Here is a 27,790-nt window from a genome sequence, read left to right as displayed (position 1 = left end):
GTTGGCCGTCGAGGCCGCCTGACTTAGTGCCCATGGATCTAATCCTATGGATATATTTGTGGAAGAATAAAGGTTCCTTATTCCGTATAATTTAGACAAGAATTAGAAATACTTAGCAGTTATGAGAGAGTATCTTTCACCCCTGCTGAGTTAATGAATTCCTCGAGAAATGTTCAAAAACTGCCCTGTCTATCCCTAACAGAAGACGGTTAATATGTCGAACACCTGTAGCAAATCTCATGTCTTGGTTTGCTATTTATTTTTATTGTTATTAGATATAGTTTAAATGTGTTGATGTTGGTTAAATATATTTTAAATTGTTATAAAATTCTGCATCTCTCATAACAAATATTATTTTCGTTTTAATTGATTATGATGAGCTTGAATTTTTTGCATTATAGCCGGTGCCGTTCAAAGCCTACTTATTTAAAGCGGGCAAATTTTTATATACTCTATATTTCGAAGAGGAATCGAGCAAAATATCAAGTGTGTTATATTTTTGGAAAGGTAATTTTAAATTCTTTTCAATAAACTAAAAATATACAGGGTGTCCCATATAAAAATCAAATTTTCTGTTGATAATTCTTAAATTATTAATTTTAAAAAATTATACTTTAACCATTAAATTCTACGTAAAAGGTACTTTGGAAATGTTTTCATAAAAATAGAAAATTTTCCATAGCAAAACAGCGATTTATTAAAAATGCATATTTTTGAAAAACACCCCGTAACTCCGAAACGGTAACAGATATCGATATGCGGTTTTCACCATCATGTTTTTGACAAAAATTGAGCTCCAGACACCGATATTAGTTTTTGTCTATCTCCTATAGAAAAGGGTGTTTCCATTTAAAAGCGTCGAATTTGACCCACCCTGTACATGGGTGTTTTTATTAAATTCATGTACCGGTAAAACTGTTAAGTTAAACCTTAAAGTTTTATATACAGTGTGTATTCCCAAGAGGAAAATCATTTTTATTAACTTTTTGTCAAAAATGCTTGTTCTAATACGGTTAATCCCGTTGACACTTACTAAAATATGTTAATAAAAAGTTGGTAGGCAGTTCTTTTAGTTTCAATTATCTCGAAAACTGCGATTTTAACTGATTTTGATGTTATTACAAATTTTGTTGCAAATATTATACCTAATCTTAAATTGAAAACCGCGTTTCGCTAGCTACTGTAATTTTGGAGTTACGATTTTTTAAAATCTAATTATATATAACAGTCAAAACGCGTTTCTATGGTAATATCATTTGGGTTTCGTTCTTTGGTAGATAGTTATTATTAATTTTGATTAACGTCATTTTTTTCCTGTTTTAATATGTGCTAGAAGCAAAAATAGCTTAGGCTTCTTAATTTTTTGCTGTTTTAAAATGTTAATTAAAACAGCAAAAAATATGACGTTAATCAAAATTAATAACAACCATCTATCAAAAAAAAAAACGAAAAAGAAATGATATCACCATATTTTTATTTTTTCTAAACCGGTATAAAAATTTGGGTAAACGGTATAATAACTAACTAGGTATAAACAATAAAAAGTATAAAGGGGATTAATCATTTTAGAACAAGCAAAAAATTTTATAAAGAATGCATTTTTCTCATAAAGTTCGTTATAAAAAAGTTTTTCCTCTTGTAAAGACAATCCGGGAAATTTCAGCATAATAAAAATATATGTTTTATTATTATATCATAATAATTTGTAGAATTAAACAAAATAATAAATTTGTAAAAATTTCCTTAGTCCTACTCTGCCTAGTACTCCATCATGCGGCAACTACTGTGTTCGGCTTGCAGCCCCTATCGACGCGTGAGATCATAATGCGCATTCGTGCAACGTTGCCAACGACTCGCCGCATGATTTTTAATAAGGCAGCTTGTTTATCGATTTGCACTTTAACCACTAAACAATCAACGTAATTTTATTTAAACTGCATTATCAAAATTACATTTTGACGATTACTGCTTATAACTCGTTAATACCTTCGAAAACTCGAACTGAAAGCCGCCGGAAATCGAACGTCCCGCGTCGCTAGCGGCGACGCTTGGCAACGCCTTCTAAGATGGCGAAATACCGAGTGTTGTGATGATAGGCGGCTTCGACGATCGCTAACCCTAGCCGATCGAAACAGTTTTAGTTGTCTTGTGGTGGGTGATCCGGTGTTGGAAAAAGTGATTGTATTTGTGGAAAATTACAAATGGAGGTGGCAAAGTAAGTACTTTCTTTGTTTTTGTCGCATCGATATCCGCTCGGGCTTTTAATCTTGTATCCATGCCGTTCGCAGTCATGCGCTTTCAGTACGATAGGTGTTGGGGGGCGGAGGGTATCCCCCTGTGCTTTCAATGTATCGTACACCCGGTAGAAGAGGTGGAAAAGAGAAAAATCAATAGGGTGTTTTCGGTTTGTTAAGTAGATACAGGACCGGAATATACTACGTATCCTACTACTGTAAAATAATTCGATTGTTTACTGTACTTCAAAAGCATGCATTTTTTATTATTATGTCGTGTGTACCTACTTATCTTAAGCTAACAATAAAGCACGTGTGCTTATTTCTTATTTTTTAATAATGAAATACTATAATAAATAAATGTACTTATCTATTTTGGTAATTTTAAGTAGATAAGTTAGCCTGCTTTTGAAAAACAGTGGTATTTATTTTATAATAGGTATGGCATCTAAATCTAATTAATATACACTCGGGCATTTTATGATTTTCATGTATGTATATTAAAGTTTTATACTTTATGTTCTAGTGGGCCGATTTTCATTATTTTTAACCAATTTGTAGCTAAATTATTTGACTTTTTAATAGTTCTTTCTAAATTAAAAATTAAAGTTGCCATCTGTCAATCATAGGAGGGAAAACATAAGGTTGATATTTTGGTGAATGTTTGAAACACTCTGTGGAGTATATTAACAAAGCAAGTAATTTAAAAATCATTTTATCATCTAGGTGTATCTTTTCTCGATAGTTTGTTTTTTGGTTCATCTCAATAGTTTCATTTTGTTTGGAGATATTTGATTTTCAAGAAGACACTTTCGTATTTTTTACATTAAAACTTAACTCTATGATTAAAACCATGCATTTGCTTTTGGTCCTAGTCCAACAGACCTATAAAATAGTGTTTACGATTTATTATAAAATAGTGTTTACGATTTATGTAATATCGATCTTTGAAAAACCTATTAAAATTAAATATATTGTCTGTTGTCTGTTGAAATATTATTATCTGTTGGGCAGTTACTCTAGTAGAGATAGTTTTAAGAAGTCGAAAAATTGATCTGTACCATGATCAATTAAAGCAGCAATAGCCGATACTTCAGAACTTAAAACCATCTCTAGTAAAATAAACGTCAATAAACATTTATAATATGACTTTTCAATGACAGTGTCAATAAGTGTGTTCATTGCTAAAATTGCTGTAAATTACTGTTTTATTATTAGTCGAAAGCAAATATCTTCAAAAAATAAAGCTATTGAGACGATTAAAAAAAAGAAACTATCGAGAAAAGACATACCAAGATGATAAATTGATTTTTAGATTCCTTGCTTTGTTAATATATGACACAGGGTGTTTAAAACTTTTACAAACGTATCAACGTTTTGTTTTCTCTTTTTAATTGACGAATGTGAACTTTCATTTTTAATTTAGAAAGACACACAAAAAAGCCAAATAATTTAGCTACATATTGCTTAAAAAGTCATCAAAATCGGTTGACTAGATCAAAATATATTGAACTTTATAAAATACATAAAAATTTAAGGTGGACGTTTTTCGTGACGGCGACTGGTAGGTGCATACATTTCAATTGTGTGCAATTTAATTTATTATTTTTTTAATAAGCAATAAATATTAACACATTTTGGTCATGGTTAATTCTTATTTCCTTTTATATGTTGTCTAATATTTGTAAATGTAAAAAGGTTAAAGTAGGTACCTATAATATCAGTTGAACATAATATAAAATGAATTATGCTAAATTTTATTGATGGCAATAAAACTTAATATCTAGCCAGGTATAAACTATTGTTAATGCACATAATATTTTTAATTTTATAATAATACCGTACTTTCTTCTTTTTCAACTTATTGCTGAATAATGAAGTAGGTATTTCGCAATTTCCGAAACTATTTCCATTAATTTTCAAATTTATGATGATAAACCAGCTTTTAGCTTCCCCCGTTATATTTTATTTTAAATTTAATTTCATCAGTGCCTGTGGTCCAAATTTTCCAAATATTATACCGTGTGGTCAAAAAGTTTTATGACCATGATGGCATGATATGTAATTGTGTCATCAAAGCATCATATTTTTTTCTATTAGTAAGTTCCTTTATTATTAAATAACTTTAAAGTTTAAGATTTGAAAATTAATTTTATTAAATTTTACATTTTTCACGGATTATTAGAAAATGTGAAAAATTTGGTACTTAACTTTTTCTGTGAAGTTAGTGAGCTAGTGATAGCTTAGCAGCTTTAATTAATGAGTGAGGAACTACTACCTATATCGGCATATTGAAAACGAAAAAATATTCTGTTTTATGAGTACCGAAATGCTTGTAAAATCTGGTTATCACATTTTGGGTCACTTGATCGATAAAATAATACAATGAGACTGAGATAGAAAACAGGCCTAAATATTGAATATTCCTCAGCGAAAAGCTTACTACAAGCAACAGATGTATTGGTTTAGCAAAAGACATCCTTTTCTATACAGGGTTGTTCACCACATACGACACGGAGTATTGTAGCTAAACGATTATATTTTTGCAAATTTCAAGTTTTGGGTTCGATGAAGGACTATTAGAGGTACAATTTAAAAATAATTTACAAGATACAGAGTGTCCCAAATAAGTAAAAAATATCAAGTTGTATTTTTTTAAATGGAACACCCTGTATATTATTACATTTTTAGTTTCTACGATTAAAATAAAGGTAAATTTGATTAAGGTTAATGATACTTAAACCTTACCGTTTTTGAAATATTTTCAATTTTGTGAAATTGCAGTAAACATTTTAAGGCTTCATTTCTCCAAGGGTATCAAAGTTTTTAATACTAAATATTTACTGAAGTTTATTTATTGATCAGTTATTGTGTTGCAATAATAAAAATAATACAACCTTATACAGAGTGTCTAAAAATTTATTTTAAATAATTATTAGCTTCAAACGGCAATAACTTGTTTAATTTAAATGGAACGCCCTGTAATTTTAGGAGAATCAGATGCACAATTTAATTGTCTATCAAATTGTATTACACCATTTTTACCTATCCCTTCAAGTTTTCGTAGAAAATGCATTTTCTTATAATTTAGACCTCATTCATCAATATACCCATGGAATATTGGCATTTTATTATTGACACCCATAGAATATTGACATCATATATTGACATTCTAGTAACATTATCGTTTTGCTAAAAACAATAATGTTGTATGCAAAAAGAAAACTATTTAAATCTTTATAAAAGAATATACCATTAATTAAATATAGCACCGCCCATATACTAATTAATTACATACTTAATTGTATTCGTTAATAAATTATTCTAAATAAATGTGGATTTGAGTCAGAAATCAATATAATAATAAGTTATCAAAATTAAAGTCTCTGTTGTTATAAATAAGCATTTATTAAAAAATGAAATATCATTTTTAAGGTGTTAGTTTTTATCACACTGTCTAATACCCATACAAAATTCAGTTTTTTTAGTATTTGGAACAATTATTATTAATCAATGCAGTCAGTTAATGCAGTTTGAATACTGGAATCATATTAATTGGCCCTCTTTAACAAATATTTAAACAGTTTTTTTTATTTTTTAATGAAATAAACGAATTATATCCAAAATATTAGTATCTGTACTCTTTAAAAATTTGGTACATCTTTAAAAATAATCTAAAATGTCAATATTCCATGGGTATATTGATAAATAAAATCTAAATTACAAGAAAATGCATTTTCTACGGAAACTTAAAGAGGTAGGTAAAAAATGGTATAATATAATTTGATAGACAATTAAATTGTGCATCTGATTCTCGTAAAATATATAGGGTGTTCCATTTAACTTAAACACGTTATTGCCGTTTGAAGGTAATAATTATTTAAAATAAATTTTTAGACACTCTGTATAAGGTAGTATTATTTTTATTATTGCAACACAATAACTGATCAATAAATAAACTTCAGTAAATATTTGTATTAAAAACTTTGGTACCCCTTGGAGAAATGAAGCCTTAACATTTTTACTGCAATTTCACAAAATTGAAAATATTTCAAAAACGGTAAGGTTTAAGTATAATAAACCTTAATCAAATTTACCTTTATTTTAATCGTAGAAACTAAAAATGCAATAATATACAGGGTGGTCCATTTAAAAAAATACAACTTTGATATTTTTTACTTATTTGGGACACTCTGTATCTTGTAAAATTATTTTTAAATTGTACCTCTAATAGTCCTTCATCGAACCCAAGACTTACAATTTGTAAAAATCTCATCGTTTAACTACAATACTCCGTGTCGTATGTGGTGAACAACCCCTGTATAGGTACCTATACAATATTATGTTTGCGTTACATCTTATAATTATTGTGATGTGGCAATTATTGTAAAATAATTCTCAATATATTGAAAAACTCAAAAAGGATGTATTTTCGCAGAAAACGTAATATTCGAAAAGACATCCAAGTAGATGATGCTAACACGGTTAGCAAAATGGTTAGCGAAACGCGTGTTCATTGTTAAAAGGATTAAAGTGTTTTGGTGTATTGTGGTGAATTACTTAATGTTTTATTTTGCTGACACTTAAGAATACCAATTAGAATAACGGACTTGTTTCAGTGATTTAAAGAAATAATAAAGAATCGGCTTAGCTAGGGAGCCCGTAAAATAAAATTAAATGCATTTTTTGTTTTCAATGCCAAATAATTGCAGCAACGTCGGTAATCCAAAAAAAAATTTAGTTTTTAAACTTTATTTCTGAGCGGTGAAGAAAATTTATTGAACCTTTTATTTTTTTAGATTAACTTTTTTTTGTCACATGAAGTTTTCTTCCAAAAACTGAGGATACGTAAAGTCCGAGAGTATTCTGAGTAACATTTTATTTGATACTTTTTCATATCTCATCATTAAGGCAAGAGAAAATGCAAACAAAAAAGATAATATGCGCATTTAAATGCACCAAATTTTGTCAAAATATGAATAGGAGTTTTGATAAAAAGGAAACTTCGAGTTTAGTTAATTTAATTTGACAATAATAAAACAAAAAAATTAAAGAAATTCATTTTTTTTTATTTTATATAAGATTATACATTTAAAAAAATTAAATAAAATTACAGTTGAGGGTTGGAACCTTTGGTGTTACACAGCAAAATAAAAACACTAAATCACCACAATACACCAAAACACTTTTACTTTTACACTGGACGCGCGTTTCGCTAACCATGTTAGTATCATCAGCAGATGATTATAAACTAAAGTACAATCGACAAGTTGAGCGTTTATATACTCGTTCAGTGGGCACCGAGTGGGCGTGGCAAAATCTAGCGAAACCGAGTCAGAGCCAACTGAGCGTAATAGTTAAATTTCCGCCACTAGAGTAGTAGGAACAAAGAACTTGAAGGAATTGGACCGTTGACTCTGTTCATACTATCTTTACATTTATTAATTCTGATGCTTTCATATGCATCTAATTGCCTGTAATTTGAGACTTGTTTAATTAATTTTAAATTATTAAGATCTATACAATGTTCATTATCAACAATATGTTCATTATCAACAATATATTCAACAATATGTAAATATCCGACCTTTCCAGTGGAGGTGTTTTATCTTTTGGATTACCTAATAATTGTTGTAATTTATTATTAGCACTATACACAAGTTTATAATTGACATTCTTAAAAATTCCTTTTAGACCACGGGATAACTCTCTTATCAAACGGTATCGAAAAATATTTAGACGTATCTTTCTCCACTTGAAAAGTCGAATTTTCAGAAATCATTAACCTATACCTACGTTTTCTAATTAATTTATCAACTAGTGAAGGAGAATATCCATTACACTCAGCTACATTCCTAATGTAATCTCTTTCTATTTCATATCTTTCGTTGGAAAGTGGGAAACTAAGTAATCTATGAACTAAGAAATTTAAACTAGCCATTTTATGTTCAACACTATGATGTGATTCATTAGAATATATCTGCGTGTGGTCGTATTTTCCTATAGATATCAAATTCCAGGCAATTATTAGTATTTCTAATAACTAATACATCTAGAAAAGGTAATCTGTCGTTGTTCTTAATTTCATGCGTAAATTTAATGGAAAGAAAACGATTATTTAACTTAGAAATAAAATTATCTATGGTGTCTGAATGTGTGTCAAAAACAGCAAAAATATCATCCACATACCTAAACCATACTCTTGGAAAATACTCAAACTGATTCTTAGCCTCCACTTCAAACCTGCTCATGAATAAATTAGCCAAAATGGAGACAATGGATTACCCATTGCTGTACCTTCCCGCTGTTCAAAAAAGTTGTTATTAAATTGAAAACAATTTTGTTTCATACATAACGATGTAAGCTCAATATATTCACTCACAGTTTTGTTGTCGAGACCATTTGCGTTCAGTAATTCCTTTAAGTAGCCTAAAGTATGTGGAATTGGAACACTTGGGAACAACGAAGATAAATCAAAGGAGACCAAAATTTCACCTTCATGCAATGTTATATCTTTAATTTTGTTAATGAATTCAATATTATTTTTAACTGAGAAAGAAGGTTCATGATCAGGTAAATTTTCGAACTCCCTTGATAACCATTTTGCCAAATTATAAGTCGGAGAACCTACAGCCGAAACAATTGGGCGTGTATTGTGGTGATTTAGTGTTTTTATTTTGCTGAAATAAAATGATTAACAAAACTATACAAAACAGTCTATTAAACATAAATCGTAAACAAAGTTTTCTAGAATGAAATTTTGTCTTTTGTCAGTTTTGCCTGTCATTAGGCAATTAGTCTCTATTATTTGTTCCAGAAATTATAGCAATCGAGGCGTTTTCCCCGGAGTCCGGTTTTATAATTGTCTATTTACGAATATATGTATAGAGAAATTATACCAGCATTACAATTTAGCTCAGGTAGTTGATTACAGGTAATAAAATATTGATATAATAAAGTTTTTGAAAAAAAAATGTTTAACTTGAAGCTTGATTGCAAGCGAAAAAAAAATGTACGAAAATGTAAATTGCATTTTTGCGAGCTTTACTCATCATTTATTCCCACTTTTAGCGTAAGTACTCGTATAGGGATCTTTTAATTTGCCACAATGACAGTTGGCACATGATATAAAAGAAAATGAAAAGAAAATAATTTGTTGTAAACTTTGGCGGTCCTGGTGTCATTGATATTGCTACATTATTTGAGTATAATATTTTTTTTCGAAACAATAAATTGTGCTTTATCAGAACGAACTAAATCCATGTTTGTTGTGTTAATTACGTAATTTGCATCATATTACCATTTTATCTTCATTTCGAGCATTATGTGTAAATAGGTACCTACTTTGTATTCCGAAAACTGAATAAAAACAATAATTGTTAACCCTTAATGGTACATCCAAAACACCCTTAATGATGTTTTCTGTTTTCTTCCTCTTTTCTTTCTTTATAGATAATTCCGGAACACTAAAAGAGTATAAATTACTGATTTTATCTCCTAATTTATTAAAAATTAGGAGATTAGCGCATCATATTGGATAGATATTAGAAGTAACTATTAATTTCATATTACAATAAAAGCCGGAAATCAGTGAATGTTAATAATTACTAATAGATTGTATAGGAGGGAGGAAGTTAATCACCGCGATCTTATAGATCTATAGTGTCCCCTTTCTTGAGTTCTCATCATTAACTCATCATACAGTCTAAGGACTTGGACAAAAGCCAGTATTTGAGACGGTTTTACAGAGGATAGTTTTCCATCTCCGGTATCAGTCGTATGGTTGTCATCTCGGCGTACTCATTGATGAGGTGTTCTGGTGTTTCCTCATTTTCCTTACAGAGTCTGCATTCGCCCTGGTTTCTTATCTTCAATCAACTCAGGTGTGCATTGAAGAGACTGTTAAGTGTTCTATTAAAATCCCCGTGACAACCCGAAGATTAGAACCCGATTCTCACTTAAATCAAAGAAAATCTTTGATTTTTCTCTGTCGTAAGTTCGAGCCATTTATTGCTAGTAAAAACTCGCATTCCCTAATTTGCAAACATTGCACCAGTAAAAGTTTAATAACCAATTTTGAAACAAATTGTTATTAGGTAGCGAGTGCTATCATTCACGAGAGCTTACTAGCGAATGATTGAAATCAAGACATTCAAAGCAATGAAATTCCTATTAAAATAAAAAAAAAACTAAAGAATCAGGAAAAATAATGTTTAAAAAGGATAAATCATTTACAATATGGCAACATCGATTAGAGGCCAGGTCGCCTATTCATTCTTCTATTATCTTGTATTTGACTTAAATGATTCATTTGAGTCTCGAAACGACTTTCGAGCGGTAGGCAACTCTCAATTTACCAATTGGGAGTCAGTGGCGTTGTTGTAGAAAGGCGCTTATTTAGATAATATTTTATTACAATGTAAAATCTGAATTTTTTCTATTACATAATCATTTATATAAAAGTTTTTGTAACAAAATCATAATTATAACCCTGTTATTATACAAGATAAATTATATTAGGCATCGGTTAATAAAATTAATCATGTTTTTATTAAAAATATATTCCAGTTTATCCTAAAACTATCTTCAGAATCTAAAATAACATACAAGAATTTTAAAATGATATTACATTATGAAACAATATTTTTTAATATACCGGGTGCGTCTCAAAAGTCACCCCTATGACTTTCTATTATTTTTTCAGATAAAAAAAACAGATTTGTATGCTAGTATATGACATAAATTAGGAATGACTGACGCATTCAATTGTTTTCGGTCATTTCCTGTTTCACCGGAAATGACTAAAACTTTTGATTTTTAAATGGCACCCTCGGTATATTGCTACGATTTGTTAAAAGATGCACAAATCGTATTTTTAATCGTATGTCAATTTTTTTAAATGGGACAAGGGTGACTGATTAGCATATTTCGAAGAAGCATTTTTTTATGAATATATTGATACTTGGTATTTCGAGTCAAATTGTCGTTATGAACCGCGTGTTACAATTTCAATTAAACCTTATGCGAAAATGTCAAAAGTTGACATATGATATGTCATTCTATTGAGAGTGTCATTTTCTATCGAATAAAGTAGAGATATACCTAGGGTGCCATTTAAAAATCAGAAGTTATAGTCATTTCCGGTGAAGCAGGAAGTGACCAAAAACAATAGAATGCGTCAATCAATCCTAATTTATGTCATAATATACTAACATACCAAATCTTGTTTTTTTATTAGAAAAAATAAAAAAATTATGGGGGTGAGCCACTTTTGGGACACAACCGGTATAATAAAGACAGTACCGGGTTAAATAAATGTAGTTTTCATTTTATCCATTTCTTAAAACCTTGATTTAATGAAACAGATCTCTGTTTTCTCTAATTTACATAATAAGACATCACTTACCAGAAAAAAAAATTACAACAATCATGAAGTTTTTTCTCTTTCCATGTCGCCGATTCTCTTATATCTATAGAATAGATCCTGTTTTGATTAATATTAGGGGTTGTAAATGTTTGACTAAAATTAATAATTAATTTATTAATTTCAAAAATTAAATAGGTAATTTCGATTATTAAAATTTTTTCTATAACATGTATTTTATTATTTTTATCGCTTTTCGACGTTTTTTTTTCTAAACTTTTATTTAAAATACCTCTCCTAAATCTTAATAAAATATAAAAAAATTAAATACGATATATTTTTAATTGAATTATAGCTTTATTAAAATAAAAAAAATACCCGGCTATGGTACGGAGAGTTCAGGTGTACTGAGGAACGAAAGACAGTGTTGCATTCCTCGTCAGAGTCGTCAGGGAACGACCGTTACGACGGAGACAACCTATCTATCGCTCGTGTCGCACTCGTTAGAGCCTAAAACAATAACACAACAATAACAAGACATTGTCTGACCGCATCCTTCCAGCTATTTATGAATGAGATGCTCAGTCTATATTTTATTTTAAGTCTATGGTTTTAACCAAGGCGTTCAAAACTCATTTGTGTAACGTGTCGATTGACAAGTCAGTAACCCGGTAGCGGCTACCTATGTGCTTGATGCTTTTTGAGGTTGTAGAATGTAGAACGAGTGCGAGGGGGTTAATCACCGCGATTTAAATATTTATCCCCCTTCCTTGAGTTATAATTCATCATACATGGATATTTTCCTGTTGTAGGGACGACAGGATATTTCCCATCCACCTCTGACAACAGATGTTCTTCCTCTGAGAAGTAAACATTACCTACGAGGGCATATACACCCTTCCACGGTTAGGTTAGGTTGCAGTTTCTTCGTTACAGTCGAGGACCTTGTCTCCGGCTGAGGTACCCGTGAGGTGGAGGCTGGAGGATCTGTCTCCATTTTATCCACCTCTTTAACTTGATCTTTTCTTAGACCTGATACCGGTGTTGTCCCGAATCTATAACAGAGGATATCTCTCTTTCTCTATTGCCTCCTTTGTTTTGAGGTCAATTCCTATTGTGGGGCTCTTCTTCCTCGAGTTGATGACTCGCCAACTCGATGTCCTTAAATTAGAGTTGTGGCAAAGCTGGTGTCCTTGCTTTAGCTTCCAGTCTTGAACGGCTTTCAATCCTGGCTTTTTCTCTCCTTGCCGGAGCAGAGGTGATAGGTTCTCGCTTTTCTCTCTTGCCCGTTGGTAGAGAAGCGCCAGACTGTTTCTTGGTTCTTCTACTCTCCTTTTTTACGAGGAGTGCTTTCGTTTTTGCTTACTCTGGAACAGATCCTTCCAGGAGGTATCTCTGTACTCCTGCTCCGCTGAGGTCTACTCTTAGCGGGTCTTAGAGGGTAGAGGAAACCGTAGCTTGTTTGTTTTTGAGGTTAACTATAAAGTCAAATATTTTGGTCATTACTTTGGTCTATTTTTTCTCTTTTTCTGCTCTGGTGCTTGTGTTTTGTTATCGTTTTCTTGTCGTTTCTTGTCCATTAATAACGCTGAACAAAGCATAGTTCGTCATTTGTCGTTTTGAATCAAGATTTCAATTGATGATAATCATTCGCTGTCATCCTATAGAGTTCAATCAATTCCATCCTTTAAGAAATGGCTTATGTTTAAGAATGGAATTATATATCACATTATGAATTTGTATTCAATCCGTTACTTGATAATTTTAATTAAATTGTTATTTTTGAAAACACGCTTAATGCCGAAATCCGTCTTATTTGCCTATTTTCTAATTAAATCTGAATCTATCACGTCAAAGCCATGCAATTCTGCGATAATCAGTGATTTATTCTTTATTTTATTGTTACAAAATACATGAACTAACTTCTTAAAACCTTACATTCGTATCGCTCAATTGCACCTAAAATGTGATATTTTATGGTATATTAATTTTAATGCTACACATAACCCAGGTTGTAAAATTTTAAGCTTAAAATATTAAGTATAAAACTAATAAGTAAAAAACTAAAAAAAAATTTACTTAAAAAATAATAAATAATATCCGAGAAATTTTTTTTTTAAGAACTTAGTTCATGTTAATGATATAGTTATGTTAATATAGACAAAATTTATTTTGCTTTTGTTTGTATTTTAGATCATGCCCTATGGCGTTTTTCACTCCCATCGTGGAAATAGCTGAGGCACCGGTAAACCTCAACACAGATACCAAAGAAACAATTCCGAAATTGGAACCCGGAATAGAAGAGGTAAAAATCAAAGAGGAGAATGAAGAATCGAAAAGTAATGAAAAACAAGAAGAAACAACTGAAGATAAACCAAAACTCGAACCTATTCCGGATGAAGTCAAAGAAGAAAAAGACCCGGAAACTAAAATAAAGACCGAACCAAAGCCAGAAACCAAAGATAAAAAAGCATTACCTAATAAAAGAAAAAGAGGTAGACCAAAGAAAACAGAAACGATTAAACCTATACCGAAACCCGTTAAAAAGAGAGACTATACCCGAAAAACAAAACAAAGAAAGCAACGCTTGCCAAAGATTAACTACACCGAACTACAAGACGATGTCAAATTGGACGAAGAAATGATCTCCATGGAACCATTAGACGAAGGAAAGTTGATAAAATGTCCGATTTGTAAAGACGAAAAAGAGTATACTCTTCACGCTGTAAGACAACACTACAAATCGGAGCATCCGAAAAAGAGACTGAGGACCTCTAGGTTTTTCGGGGAACTACATCCTTGCGATATTTGCGGCAAAGAATTTAAATCCAACAGCAGCTTAAAGGACCACATCGAAACGCACAACAATTATTATTATTGCGACGTTTGCAATCATTCGACGAAGAAAATTCTAGACCATATTGTTCATATAAAAATACACAATCACATGGGTATCTTTCAGTGTCTTATGTGCGAGTTTAGCACCTTGGAGATATGTAAAATCAACGAGCATGTTAACAAGCACGAAGATTTACTAAAGTACTGGTGTGATTCTTGCAAGAAATCCTTTCAAATTCTTCAGCACTTCCAAGAACACGATAATTATCACACGGGTCTGAAACCCTTCGACTGTGAGTATTGTGGGAAATGTTTCTTGTATTCCAGGTACCTTCACGCTCACAAAACCTCCATGCACAAAGATGAAGTACACTGTCCGAATACATACGAGTGCGTTATTTGTAATAAAGTATACCAGCACAGAAACAGCTTAAAATTGCACATGAATTCCCACACTGGCAACTTCGCCATTTGCGACGTCTGCGGAAAAACGTTATCCAGCAAGGAAAAACTGAAGTTTCATTTACGAATTCACACCGGTTACAAGCCATATAGCTGTCAGTATTGTGGCAAATGTTTTACGAAGAAACCTATTTTAGTCGAGCACCTACGGGTGCACACTGGTGAGAAGCCATATATTTGTGATTATTGTACCAAAGGATTTTCTCAACGAAGTAGTTTAGTGATTCATATGAGGGGCCATACGGGGGAGAAGCCTTACGGATGTCAATTTTGCTTCAAGGCCTTTGTGGCTAAGGCGATGCTGAACATACATCTGAAGACATGCAAAGGGTTGTTTCACATAGCCAAAACCGAATTCTGAAACAGGTTATTTAACATTTTTAATGGGTAATATGGTTAAGGGGTTTATTTCTAATGAGAAATTATTTTCTATTACAAGTAAATCATAGCTTTTCTTTTTTTTTTGTATTCAAGTTGTTACTCTTATGGTTATAGAAGTATTAAAAAAATAAAACATATAAATTAATTTGTAGATATAAGGGTATGAAAGTTACAAAATAATGATATAACAATATCTGGTGATTAAAAACGATTTTTTTTATAAAAAAAGCTTAAACTGACATTGTACGATATTTTCATTTAGCCAGACGCTAAATCAGCCACTAAGATTATGAAAAAATATTTAGGAAATTCATATTTATATACCATTTGGTTGTGCATCGTCGTTGGAATCATAGGAAATCCCATGCAAATTTTGAACTGTCCAGACATTGGCCAGTTTTAAATTACAAAAATACCTTTCGGGGACACTAAGTGTAGGTATGTTATAATAGTGTAGACAGCACAACAAATTACATTGATAATGATAAAATCATAGGTTGATATCTTAAAGTACGTTGACATTTGACTGGTTTTGAATTGTTACCTGTTCAGTTTTAATTTAAAAATAGATGCAGTTTTTTTAAATTACTTAAAATCGGCGTGTTCAAAATTGTTCAAATTTGGCATGTGTATTCAGCATAGGCAGAGCTTTAAAAAACTAATTTACAACTTAGCAATATTTGGAGGATCCAATATTTGGACAGTTCAAAATGTGCATGGGATTTCCTGTTTCCAAGGATGATGCACCACCCGGTATAATCCGTTTAGTGTTGAAACTAAAAGAATTTCGGACTATTGTCTTTATTTATTTTAACTTACACAACGTTTATTCGGTCAAAGTGTAAACTGAACATTTACTTAATACTCTGAAAATAACTATTTTTATATTTAAGTATATTGTAATCAATAATTTTAAGCCCATTAAAATCAAGTAAAAAAATGATTACCAGAACTTTTAATTTATAAACAATGTACAGGATGGTCGAAATTGGTCTGTTTTAACAGAGAAAACCTATTTCCTGACTAAATAGTACAAAACCGACATAGATGTCATGGGCCTACGTAAACCGCCTGTTGATATTTTCGCTGCCAACTGAGATACGGGGTCTTTTTGAATTTTTTACCATTTGGAAAATTGCCCATAACTTTTGTATTTCGCGAATAATAAAATTCTATACTTGCTCTTTTTGTCAGAAATAATAAAAAATATAATTTTTTAAATGGAAATCCTAGTTGACTATGAACTAGAAATCCAACTATATACAGTTATGGGTATCTATTTCTAAGAATAAGAGAAATATTAGGTTTATTATCTTTGCATCGAAGGCGGGCCTTGATTTTATGTTGACCTAGTTGCCTAATTATTTTTTATCACAATTTAATATTCTATATTATTATTTATCTGCATAATTAAAGACTTTTGACAGGGTGAATCAACATTCTATATTGGTATTACCAATTAAAATTAAAACTCCAGGGTTACAACTGAACGATTAAACGGAGAATTTAGAGAGAATTGGATTGGAACAAGGGTTCTATATCTTGGTCTGCTAGGTCCTGTGATTTAACACTTTCGACTTTTTTATAAGGGAAATTAAAAGACCTTATACAGGGTGTCCCAGGCTGAGCGTGCATTAGAAGTTTCTAGAGAACTACAATATCTAGATCGCAGATTTTTTGTACATTACTGTTTCACAACGAGATCTATCGATTAAAAATATTTTCAATATGGCGGCACTTCCGGAAATACCGGAAATTGACAGTAACTTACTTTAATAATTATTTCTTCATTAATTTTGATATCTAACACTCTATATCTAGTATTAACCATTTTTGAGAAAACTTGTGAAACAATAACGTGCAAAAAATCTCCGATCTACATATTGTAGTTTTCTAGAAACGCCTAATGCACGTTCAGCCTGGGACACCCTGTATATAATGGAAGAACCATTGGGACGAGAGAAGAATTGCAGAAGGCTACTAGGCAAACTTTTGTATCGCTTAATAAATCCTTTCAACTGGTGTATCGCCTAATAAATCGTTGTAACTCTTGACGATTTCAATGATTTTTTAGAAAACTATATTCGTCACTCAAAAATACTTTTTAATCTTATAGTTGTATAGATTTCAATAATTGTAATTACTAATACTAATATATAATGTTAATTTACCTTTTCAAAAGTCTTTAATTATGCAGATAAATAATAATATAGAATATTAAATTGTGATAAAAAATAATTAGTCAAATAGGCCAACACAAAATTAAGGCCCTCTTCGATATGAATATAGAAAAACCTAATATTTCTCTCATTGTTAGAAATAGGTACCCATAACTTTATATCGTTGGAAAGGATTACGCCAGCATTTTTTTAAGTTCATAGCCAACTATGATTTCCATTTAAAAAATTATATATTTTTCATTATTTCTGACAAAAAGAGCAAGCGTAGAAAAAAAATAACTACGCCACTGGATTCTGGATTGTGCTTAAAAAGTGCCTTAAGAACGTTTTTACAGAATTTTATTATTCCGCGAAACCAAAGGCTGTGGGCAATTTTCCAAATGGTAAAAAATTCAAAAGATTCCGTATCTCAGTTGGCAGTGAAAATATCAACAGGCGGTTCTAAACGTGTCTCAGAAATCGAGCCCATGACATCTATGTCGGTTTTGCTCTATCTAGTCAGGAAATATGGTTTCTCTGTTACAACAGACCAATTCCGACCACCCTGTACAAGTGAATTTTTTAAATTTGAATGTCTATTAAAATAAATGATATTTTTACAAAAAACAAAGAATGCAGCTTACAATTAGGTAGACATATTACCTGTTCAAAGTGACGTTCTCCTAATGACTAAAGAATACAAGGACGTGTAACGCCCATACACGGGCTGCAGCAGAATTTGTGATGTTAGACGCCATTTTTTTTTATTGTAACGAATGAGTCATAAGCGACAATTTTAGCGATTTTTAATAGTTTGTGTGTAGTGAACTTTGTATAAACTTTAGTACAATGGTGATTAGTAGTTGTTCAGCTTTCAAGTGTAAAAGCCGCAAAGATAAGAAAGAGCCAGGAGTTACGTTTTCATAGGTAAATAATTAATCCACTCCACCTTTTTAGCATTTTCTTAGTTTTCTTATTGAATTAAAATTAATTAATTATTTTTCTTTTTATTATACGTACTTGATACTAGTTTTGTACCTTTGTTAACATTTTAATACGTTTTCTCCGCAATTGAAAACATTTATCAAAAAATATAAATATCTCTTCAGGCAGCTAAGTTAAGAAAAATATGTGCCACGGCACTGTTTGGTGGTATGATAACAATTTGGTTTCGTGTGGTATTAGCACAGATTATAATCTTTGTTTTTCTTCTTCATTGTTTTCGTGGTTCCAATTTTCGGAATCGGGCACTAGTTAGGTTACTAGTTTGCGCACATAGCACGCCCACTTATGGCCTCTAAAATTGTGCACAGCGCCTGACCGGCACAATTATTAGAGATATATCGGCAAAACCGAATAGCGTCATGCAGTATTTACGCGTACCTTATCATGGTTACGATATGCGCTAGTCAATTTTTAACGCAACGCCCGCTAATAACGTTACCGCCTGACGTAATTTGCGGATCAATTACACCAAGCCCTATTTCTAAATAACGCTTAAAAATTGCCCAAATGGGCATATGCGGGTATTTGACAACCAGGGCCGGCCCATATACGTATTACTTTTACAAATATACTCCAGCCTAATAATCTCAAAAGTGAAGCCCAAACAGTGAAAGAGCAATATGGAATTCTGCATAAGTCTATTTCACCCGGATATTCATTTAACTGAGCATGCCTCTCACCTGAAGAAGTTTTCATTGGTCGATGTTTTTAAAGGGAAGTGGTTGACTGACATTTCCCCCTAACCTTCAATTTTATTTATATTTTTATTATTTATAACATTATCATGGAGTTGGAAAATAATAGTTGGAAACAATAAACTAAAAACAAAATCCCACTCTTTTACGCGCACAAATAAAAAGTAATCCAAACAGAACTAAAACAACAATCAATCGGAGTTTGGCGCAATCGCAGTTCAATCCATATCCGGCGGGTGAAATAGACTTATGCAGTTTTAATATGGAGCTGGGTTATGTTGTCTTTTTCTTGCTGGCACAGAAATTGCACACCGGGTTAAATAGAGACCTAGTATATTTGTAAAAGTAATACGTATATGGGGCCGGCCGGCGAGATCTTTTATTTTAGGTTATGTTTGAATTGTTTTGAATTATTACTTTAGTTTTATTAGGTAATTTGATATTTAAGTAGCTGGGATTAGTTTTAATTAAATAAATATGGCCCAAAATATGGATTCCACCTCTTCCAATATTAAAGAACCTATAAAGAGGCTTAGGTTTACAACAGATGACGACTTAGCCTTTCTAAGAGAATTTGTTGCTTGTTACTCTAAACCCAGTGGCAGACGTTGAACAATAAAGCACTGGAAATAAGTACTTTAGCCCTTTAGTTTTAAAATACCTAGTAAACAAAACGAGAGTTAATACCACCTCACGTAAAGGAAATAATACCTAGCCTTATTAACGTCCATGTAAGCTATTCGGTTTAGCGATATATCTCTATTACGCTGTTTATTGTTTTTTTACGCGAGTTTATTTTTGCGCACAGGAAATTTTACTCGTTTGCACATCGTCATAAAAATCACAATTTTAGTATCACGAATTAGGGATAAGATTTATATCTGTATACATATAGTATACTTAATCTTTGGTATTAGTCCTTGTATTCTGTAGTCATTGCGTACTCCTCATTTGCCTAATGTTTTATTTTTTTATAAAATATTCAAACAAATTTTATGAAAGTTTTATTATGATAATTATGAATGATTTATCTCTCCAAAAAAATCCTTTATGGGTATTTCGCTACTGCACTGCAAGAAAAATCTACAAAATAAAATAGTTATTTTTTTTAAACACTTCTGCGTTAAACCTAAACGGACACTGCTTGTCAGAAGTTGTTTACAGTAATACAAATTTGCCTAACAAAGAAAAAAATGCTTAACGTTTCGGAAAGTTTATCTCTTTCCTTCGTCGGAAGCAAAAAAAAGTAAAAAACGTTAAGCATTTTTTTCTTTGTTAGGCAAATTTGTATTACTGTAAACAACTTCTGACAAGCAGTGTCCGTTTAGGTTTAACGCAGAAGTGTTTACAAAAAATAACTATTTTATTTTGTAGATTTTTCTTGCAGTGCATTGGCGAAATACCCATAAAGGATTTTTTTGGAGAGATGAATCCGCCACATTGGTATAGACATTTTTTATGAATGATTTAACTCAGAAATTATCCAAACATAAAGAATCATTAAATAAAATTGAGATTGATATTGTTATTTCATTCCTATTCATTTTTTACATTTTCTGTATTTTTATAATAAACAATATACCTGGCATTTTATTTTCGTCAAATCAAAATTTGTTATATGCATGGATATTTTTTTTAGAAAAAGGCAGAGTTGATTAAAAATAATTACAATCGGAGTTGTAACTAAGATAAATTATTTTTTTTTAAAGTATTACAATAAAAACATAACATAGCTTTTAAATATCCTAGTTACGGCCCTGGTTCGATGTATAGTGAATTAAGTTAAATGGCTAGTGACCATGATTAGTAGGTAGGATATAGATCTCGTGCTTTTATTTATTCTATTAACGGATAATTAAGAAAGTAGTATGGTGTTAGCAGTTATGTTTCTATTTTCATGTATTTGTATAGTAGTTTCGATTTTTCATACAGTAATATTAAAAATAGGTCGGTGCCATTATAAGTAATACAACCAAAGTTATTCTTTTCATTTAGGAATTAGGAATATAATCAAAAACCAAAAAAAAATAGTATTAATTACTTATTAGTATTGCATTATTTTATTATGGGATATCCATCCATGGTTAGTTATAAGAATACTTGATTGAGAATAAATATAGATGTACATTTAAACTATATTTTTATTTCCAAAATTAAATGCTAGAAATTTACTATGAAACATTTTTTTGTATTATCACCTTGCACCTAGAAACAAACATTTGCGAAAATCAGTATTTGCACATAGAAAGGATATGATAAATTGTCTTAGTAGATATACGTGTGAAATGCACAATGCCCTAGTCGAAGTTGAGAAAATTATTATTAATATGAAATAAACGATTATAAAATTCCAAGTGTATTATTTAACTCCTTTTATTTCCAAATATAATTTGTATACAGTATAATCAACCTAATATACAGGGTGGTCCGAACTGTATTCCGGAAACTTCTGCAGCATATTCTGCAGATAAAAAAAAGTAAAAAAGTTCGTATAAATGTATGTCCTAAAATACTTAATTTCGGAGATACAGGGTGTAGAAGTTTCATTTTTATTTCGATTTTTTGCGAATAATTTCTGAAGTAAAGTCGATATTTGGATGAAAATTGGCGTCTGGGAGTTTTGTGACACGAAAAATTTGATTTGGATGTCAAAATGACTCCTATTAGTAGGGGGCGCCACCTACATGCGTTTTGACTGTTTTGAAGAGTAATAACTTTTTGACGGTACCTGTATAAAACTACTGACTAAAAAAAATACACATTTCCATAACTTTTTACGTAAAAAATGTCCCTTGGTAAAACTCGCTACGAGCAACCGTTCTCAAGATATTTAAAATGGAAATAGTCAATACATGTCATTATTGACAAAGAATAAGCACACTTATTTGACTGAAATAATAAATTTTTATTTTTTTAAATTAATCATAAATTTTTCTGCGAAAAAATGACGATTAAACAGTTTCTGTTGAACTTTTGACACAAAAAGATTTCAAATTTAAGATTTCAGTCTTAATAACTATTTGGTCAAGATGTTTAATTTGTCAATGATGACAGGTATTGATAATTTCAGTTTCAAATATTTCGAGAACCGTTACTCGTAGCGATTTTTACCAAGAGACCTTTTTTATGTTAAAAAAGTTGTAAATGTATATTTTTTCACTCAGTAATTTTATACAGGTATAGATGAAAAGTTATTACTCTTCAAACCAGTTAAAGAATATGTTGGTGGCGCCCTCTAAGTAGGACTCATATTGACATGAAAATCAAATTTCTCATATCCAAAAACTCCCAGACACCAATTTTCATCCAAATATCGACGTTACTTCTTAAATTATTTGGAAAAAATCGAAATAAAAATGATATTTCTACACCCTGTATCTCCGAAACTAAGCATTTTAGGACATACATTTATATGAACTTTTTTACTTATTTTAATCTGCAGAATACGCTCCAGGTTATTTTAATCTGCAGAATACGCTGCAGGTTATTTTAATCTGCAGAATACGCTCCCGGAATGCAGTTCGGACCACCCTGTATATTAATTTTACTTAATTTAATGTAAAGTTCTTGGATGTGGAGTATACAGGGTGAGGATGGTTCGAACTGTATTCCGGATACTTCGGCAGCATATTCTGCAGACTAAAATAAGGAAAAAAGTTCATATAAATGTATATATATACAGGGTTGTAGAACTTTCATTCTTATTTCGATTTTTTCCAAATAATTTCTGAATTGACTTGTCTGGAAGTTTTTTGACATGAGGAATTTGACTTTGATGTCAATATAAGGCGTGTTTTAAAATACAGTCCTACGGGTAGTTTACTCTTGACTCGAAAAATATCTAACCCCAATAAAACGTACGTCTATGAGGTATCGTATTTCTTACCCTGGACAAAATGTACGTCTTATAGCCATACAGCCTCCTGCCAAAAATGAAAAAGATCGCTCAACAAACAACCAAGATATTGGCTTGTATCCATCTTAAGTGGGACACCCTGTACATTAATACAAACTTTTTTCCGGAATACAGTTCGGACCACCCTGTATATAGTGTATTTTTACTAGTTTTATGTGATTAATTTCTCATGCCTAATTAAAACCCCTGTTTATTGTAATAAATAAAAAAGATTGTGAACTGAATAAAGTTACTGGCGTTTAAGGTGTAATCTTGCGCATTCGCCAAAAATTAAACAACATTCTAAAATGCTCTTTTTTAGGTTGCAAAGTATTGTATTTGACAATTTATTGTTATCAGATCAGGAAGAAATTTTAGTTCATTTGGTAAAGGATGAAAGCGAATACATTCAAATTGAAGACCTTATAATTAAAAACGAAATTATTGATGAAATAAATTACGAAATCGTTTCAGAAAAAATCGAAGCTTCGGAGGAGGAAGAAAGTATGGAAAATACCGAGAATTTTTCTGATAATTCACAAATATCTGATCAAGACGAAACGACAAAATCTAAATGTAACGTTTGCGGCAAAAAGTTTAAACATTTACTGCAGCATCTTTACGTCCATGGCCAGTACAACTGCCAAGAATGTTTTATCAATTTCAAGACTAAGAAAAAATACGATAACCACGTTAAGACGCACATTACGGAAGTTGAAAAGGACATTTTATTCAAATGTGAAATATGCAACATCGATTTTTACACTCCTATGGACATAGCCCTGCACAATTTTACACATACCGAAAGTTATTCGTGCGTTTTGTGTAATTTTACTGCGAAATTCAAGACCAAACGAACCCTGATCAATCATATCCGAAGACACGAAGGAAAGTTTAATGTTAAATGTGATATTTGTGGACAGGGCCTTCTCTCCACCAATGCTTTAAAAGTTCACATGGAAATTCATGCTAATATACCTAAGTACCAATGTGATTTTTGTCCTAAGAAATTTACAGTTGAAAGGTAGGTTTACTTTGCTTATTTATTTCTTACTTTTTACTTATTATACGCCACAAAAAAATACAGAAGAGAGTAAAATACACTACACATAAAAGATAATTCATACCTATGTACAGGGTGGGTCAAATTCGACGCTTTTAAATGGAAATACCCTTTTCTATAGGAGATAGACGAAAACTAATATCGGTGTCTGGAGCTCAATTTTTATCAAAAACATGATTACTATACATCCGTTACCGTTTCGGAGTTACGGGGTGTTGTTCAAAAATATGCATTTTTAACAAATCGCCGGCGCCGTAACTTTTTCGCTATGGAAAATTTTATATTTTTATGAAAACATTTTTTTACGTAGAGTTTAATGGTTTAAGTATAATTTTTTTAAAATTAATAATTTAAGAATTATCAACAGAAAATTTGATTTTCTATTTTTAATTTATATGGGGCACTCTGAATATATTTATTTTATTTAAAAGAATTTAAAACTACTTTTCCAAAAATATCGCATACTTGATATTTTGCTCGATTCCTCTTTGAGATATAGAGTTTTTAAAAACTCGCCCACTTTGAATAAGTAGGCTTTGAACGGCTCAGGCTTTAAATGCAAAAAATATTCTAGGTATGAACAGCAACTAAAACGAAATACTATACAGGGTTGTTAACCACATACAACACGGAGTATTGTAGCTAAACGATGAGATCTTTACAAATTGTAAGTTTTGGGTTCGAGGAAGGACTATTAGAGGTACAATTTAAAAATAATTTTACATGATACAGAGTGTCCCAAATAAATAAAAAATATCTAAGTTGTATTTTTTTAAATGGAACACCCTGTATATTATTACATTTTTAGTTTCTACGATTAAAATAAAGGTAATTTTGATTAAGGTTTATGATACTTAAACCTTACCGTTTTTGAAATATTTTCAATTTTGTGAAATTGCAGTAAAAATTTTAAGGCTTCATTTCTCCAAGGGTATCAAAGTTTTTAATACTAAATATTTACTGAAGTTTATTTATTGATCAGTTATTGTGTTGCAATAATAAAAATTATACTACCTTATACAGAGTGTCTAAAAGCCTACTAGTTAAAAGTGGCTAACTTTTAAAAATACTTTATTTGGAAGGGGACTATAACAAAATATCAAGTGTGCTATATTTTTGGAAAGGTAATTTTAAATTATTTTCAGTTAAATAAAAATATACAGGGTGTCCCTCACAGAAAATCAAATTTTTTGTTGATAACTCTTAATTATTAATTAAAAAATATATATACTTAAACCATTAATATCTAAATTCTACGTTAAAAGGTACTTTGGGAATGTTTTTGAATGAATAAAAAATTTTCAATAGCAAAAAAGTTAAAGCGATTTGTTAAAAATGCACATTTTTGAACAACAACCCGTAACTCCGAAACGGTAACAGATATTGGTGTGATATGTGCGGTTTTCACCATAACGTTTTTGATAAAAATTGAGCTCCAGACACCGCTATTAGTTTTCGTCTATGTCCTATAGAAAAGGGTGCTTCCCTTTAAAAGTGTTCAATTTGACCCACCCTGTACGGGGTGTCTCATTTTCGTTTTGCAGGGTTTCTCGTAGAGCTATAAAGACGCGGTTTTCACATGACTGTGCTACTTTTTATCAAACTAAAGATGCTACCACAGATTTGCTATAGTCCTCTTAGTTTCAGAAATACAGGGTGAATTTGAAAATTTTTTTGACCCCTTTTATCTCGGTTATCTTATAGCTTATAACTGATCGAATCTGAAAGTGAAAACTGAACCCCATAGAGTTTTTCACGCAGAATTCATTGACGTAACTAGTAACGTATTTTTGCTGCGATCTGTGGTTCTTGAATACAACCTAAACTTTTTTATGTTTTTTTTTAAATGGGATACCCTGTATATTATATATTTATCTTATTTACCTTATTATTGAGAGTTATGAATTTCATTTTTACTGCAGTTTAGTAGATAAGATAACATAATGATAAGCAAAATTATCTTGTTAAATAAAATAATAATCCTCTTTTAAATTAGGTTGATTTATTTCAAAAAGTTAAATAATGCATTTGTTACGTTATTTGCGAAAATAAGTATGCACATAATATTTTTAGAAAACTCATAATAAGGAAAACAAAATAAAAAAAATATACAGGGTGTTTAAAAAATCTAAGTTTGGCTCATATTTAGGGTTTCCATACGTTCAAATTTTAAAGTGTCCGGGACGGTCCGGATCTGGAAAAGCGTCCGGGAAACCTGACCGCAAAAACAATTTAACTTAGTAAAAATATTTTACAGTTACAGTTGAATTAATTTCTCAGCTACTTTGTTGCATATTTTGGTTTCTACGATGCTACTTAACCGACGCGATGCATGTTCGAAAGTACAATGCCAATGTTGACTGGCCATCGTTTTTCAACAAAATTGATTTGAGTTTTTCTTGTTCATCAAACGGTTGTCGAGAAAAAAATAAATATACTTATTAAGAGCCCGCCTTAATTCGTTTTCTAACGATTTTTTATTTTTTAGATTAATTAGGAAACACCCTGTATATGCATATCACAGGCAACCAAAATAAACTAGTAACCTCTAAAAATTATTTTTCCTACCACTAGCGACATACCGTGTTTTTAGTGTGTACTAAATTATTTTATCAACATTTTACCATATAAGTTTCCAGGCAATGGTCATAATCTTAGTTTCTTCTTGTTTTTTGCGTTTTTTAATTAAAAAATTGTATTCATTACTCTTTTATCGACCGCTTTTATACAGGGTTGTTCACCACATACGACACGGAGTATTGTAGATAAACGATAAGATTTTTACAAATTGTAAGTTTTGGATTCGATGAAGGACTATTAGAGGTACAATTTAAAAATAATTTTACAAGATACAGAGTGTCCCAAATAAGTAAAAAATATCAAAGTTGTATTTTTTAAATGGAACACCCTGTATTATATTACATTTTAGTTTCTACGATTAAAAATAAAGGTAAATTTGATTAAGATTTATTATACTTAAACCTTACCGTTTTGAAATATTTTCAATTTTGTGAAATTGCAGTAAAAATTTTAAGGCTTCATTTCTCCAAGGGTATCAAAGTTTTTAATACTAAATATTTACTGAAGTTTATTTACTGATCAGTTATTGTGTTGCAATAATAAAAATAATACTACCTTATACAGAGTGTCTAAAAATTTATTTTATATAATTATTAGCTTCAAACGGCAATAACTTGTTTAATTTTGAATGGAACACCCTGTTTATTTTACGAGAATCAGATGCACAATTTAACTGTCTCTCAAATTATATTATATCATTTTTTACCTATCTCTTTAAGTTTCCGTAGAAAATGCATTTTCTTGTAATTTAGAACTTATTTATCAATATACCCATGGACTATTGACATTTTAGATTATTTTTAAAGATGTACAAAATTTTTAAAGAGTACAGATACTAATATTGTCGATATAATTCGTTTATTTCATTAAAAAATAAAAAAAACTGTTTAAATATTTGTTAAAGAGGCCCAATTAATATGATTCCAGTATTCAAACTACATTAACTGACTGTTTGCGTTGATTAATAATAATTGCTCCAAATACTAAAAAAACCGAATTTTGTATGGGCATGAGACAGTGTGATAAAAATTAACACCTTAAAAATGATATTTCATTTTTTAATAAATGCTTATTTATAACAACAAAGACTTTAATTTGATAACTTATTATTATA

At 30.7% G+C, this 27,790-nt stretch overlaps 2 protein-coding genes across 2 annotated transcripts in view; both read left to right on the top strand.

The window, feature by feature from the left end:
- LOC115879903 overlaps positions 1-27,790 on the top strand; it is a 45,515-nt gene that overhangs the window by 9,109 nt on the left and 8,616 nt on the right. Inside the window, exon 2 of the mRNA XM_030896947.1 lies at positions 23,356-24,057. Coding sequence (XP_030752807.1) covers positions 23,356-24,057 — 702 coding nt within the window. The remainder of the gene's footprint in view (positions 1-23,355; positions 24,058-27,790) is intronic.
- LOC115879904 (zinc finger protein 883-like) lies at positions 1,848-16,220 on the top strand. Its single transcript, XM_030896948.1, has 2 exons — positions 1,848-2,215; positions 13,792-16,220. The coding sequence occupies exons 1-2, from the start codon at positions 2,202-2,204 to the stop codon at positions 15,257-15,259; spliced, it is 1,482 nt and encodes a 493-aa protein (XP_030752808.1). The 5' UTR covers positions 1,848-2,201; the 3' UTR covers positions 15,260-16,220.

This window comes from Sitophilus oryzae, unplaced genomic scaffold (assembly GCF_002938485.1).
Source record: "Sitophilus oryzae breed Bouriz unplaced genomic scaffold, Soryzae_2.0 scaffold_158_pilon_pilon, whole genome shotgun sequence".
Lineage (NCBI taxonomy): Eukaryota > Metazoa > Arthropoda > Insecta > Coleoptera > Curculionidae > Sitophilus > Sitophilus oryzae.
The sequence above is the reverse complement of the archived record's forward strand: the minus strand, read 5'-3'. Positions and strand labels throughout refer to the sequence as shown.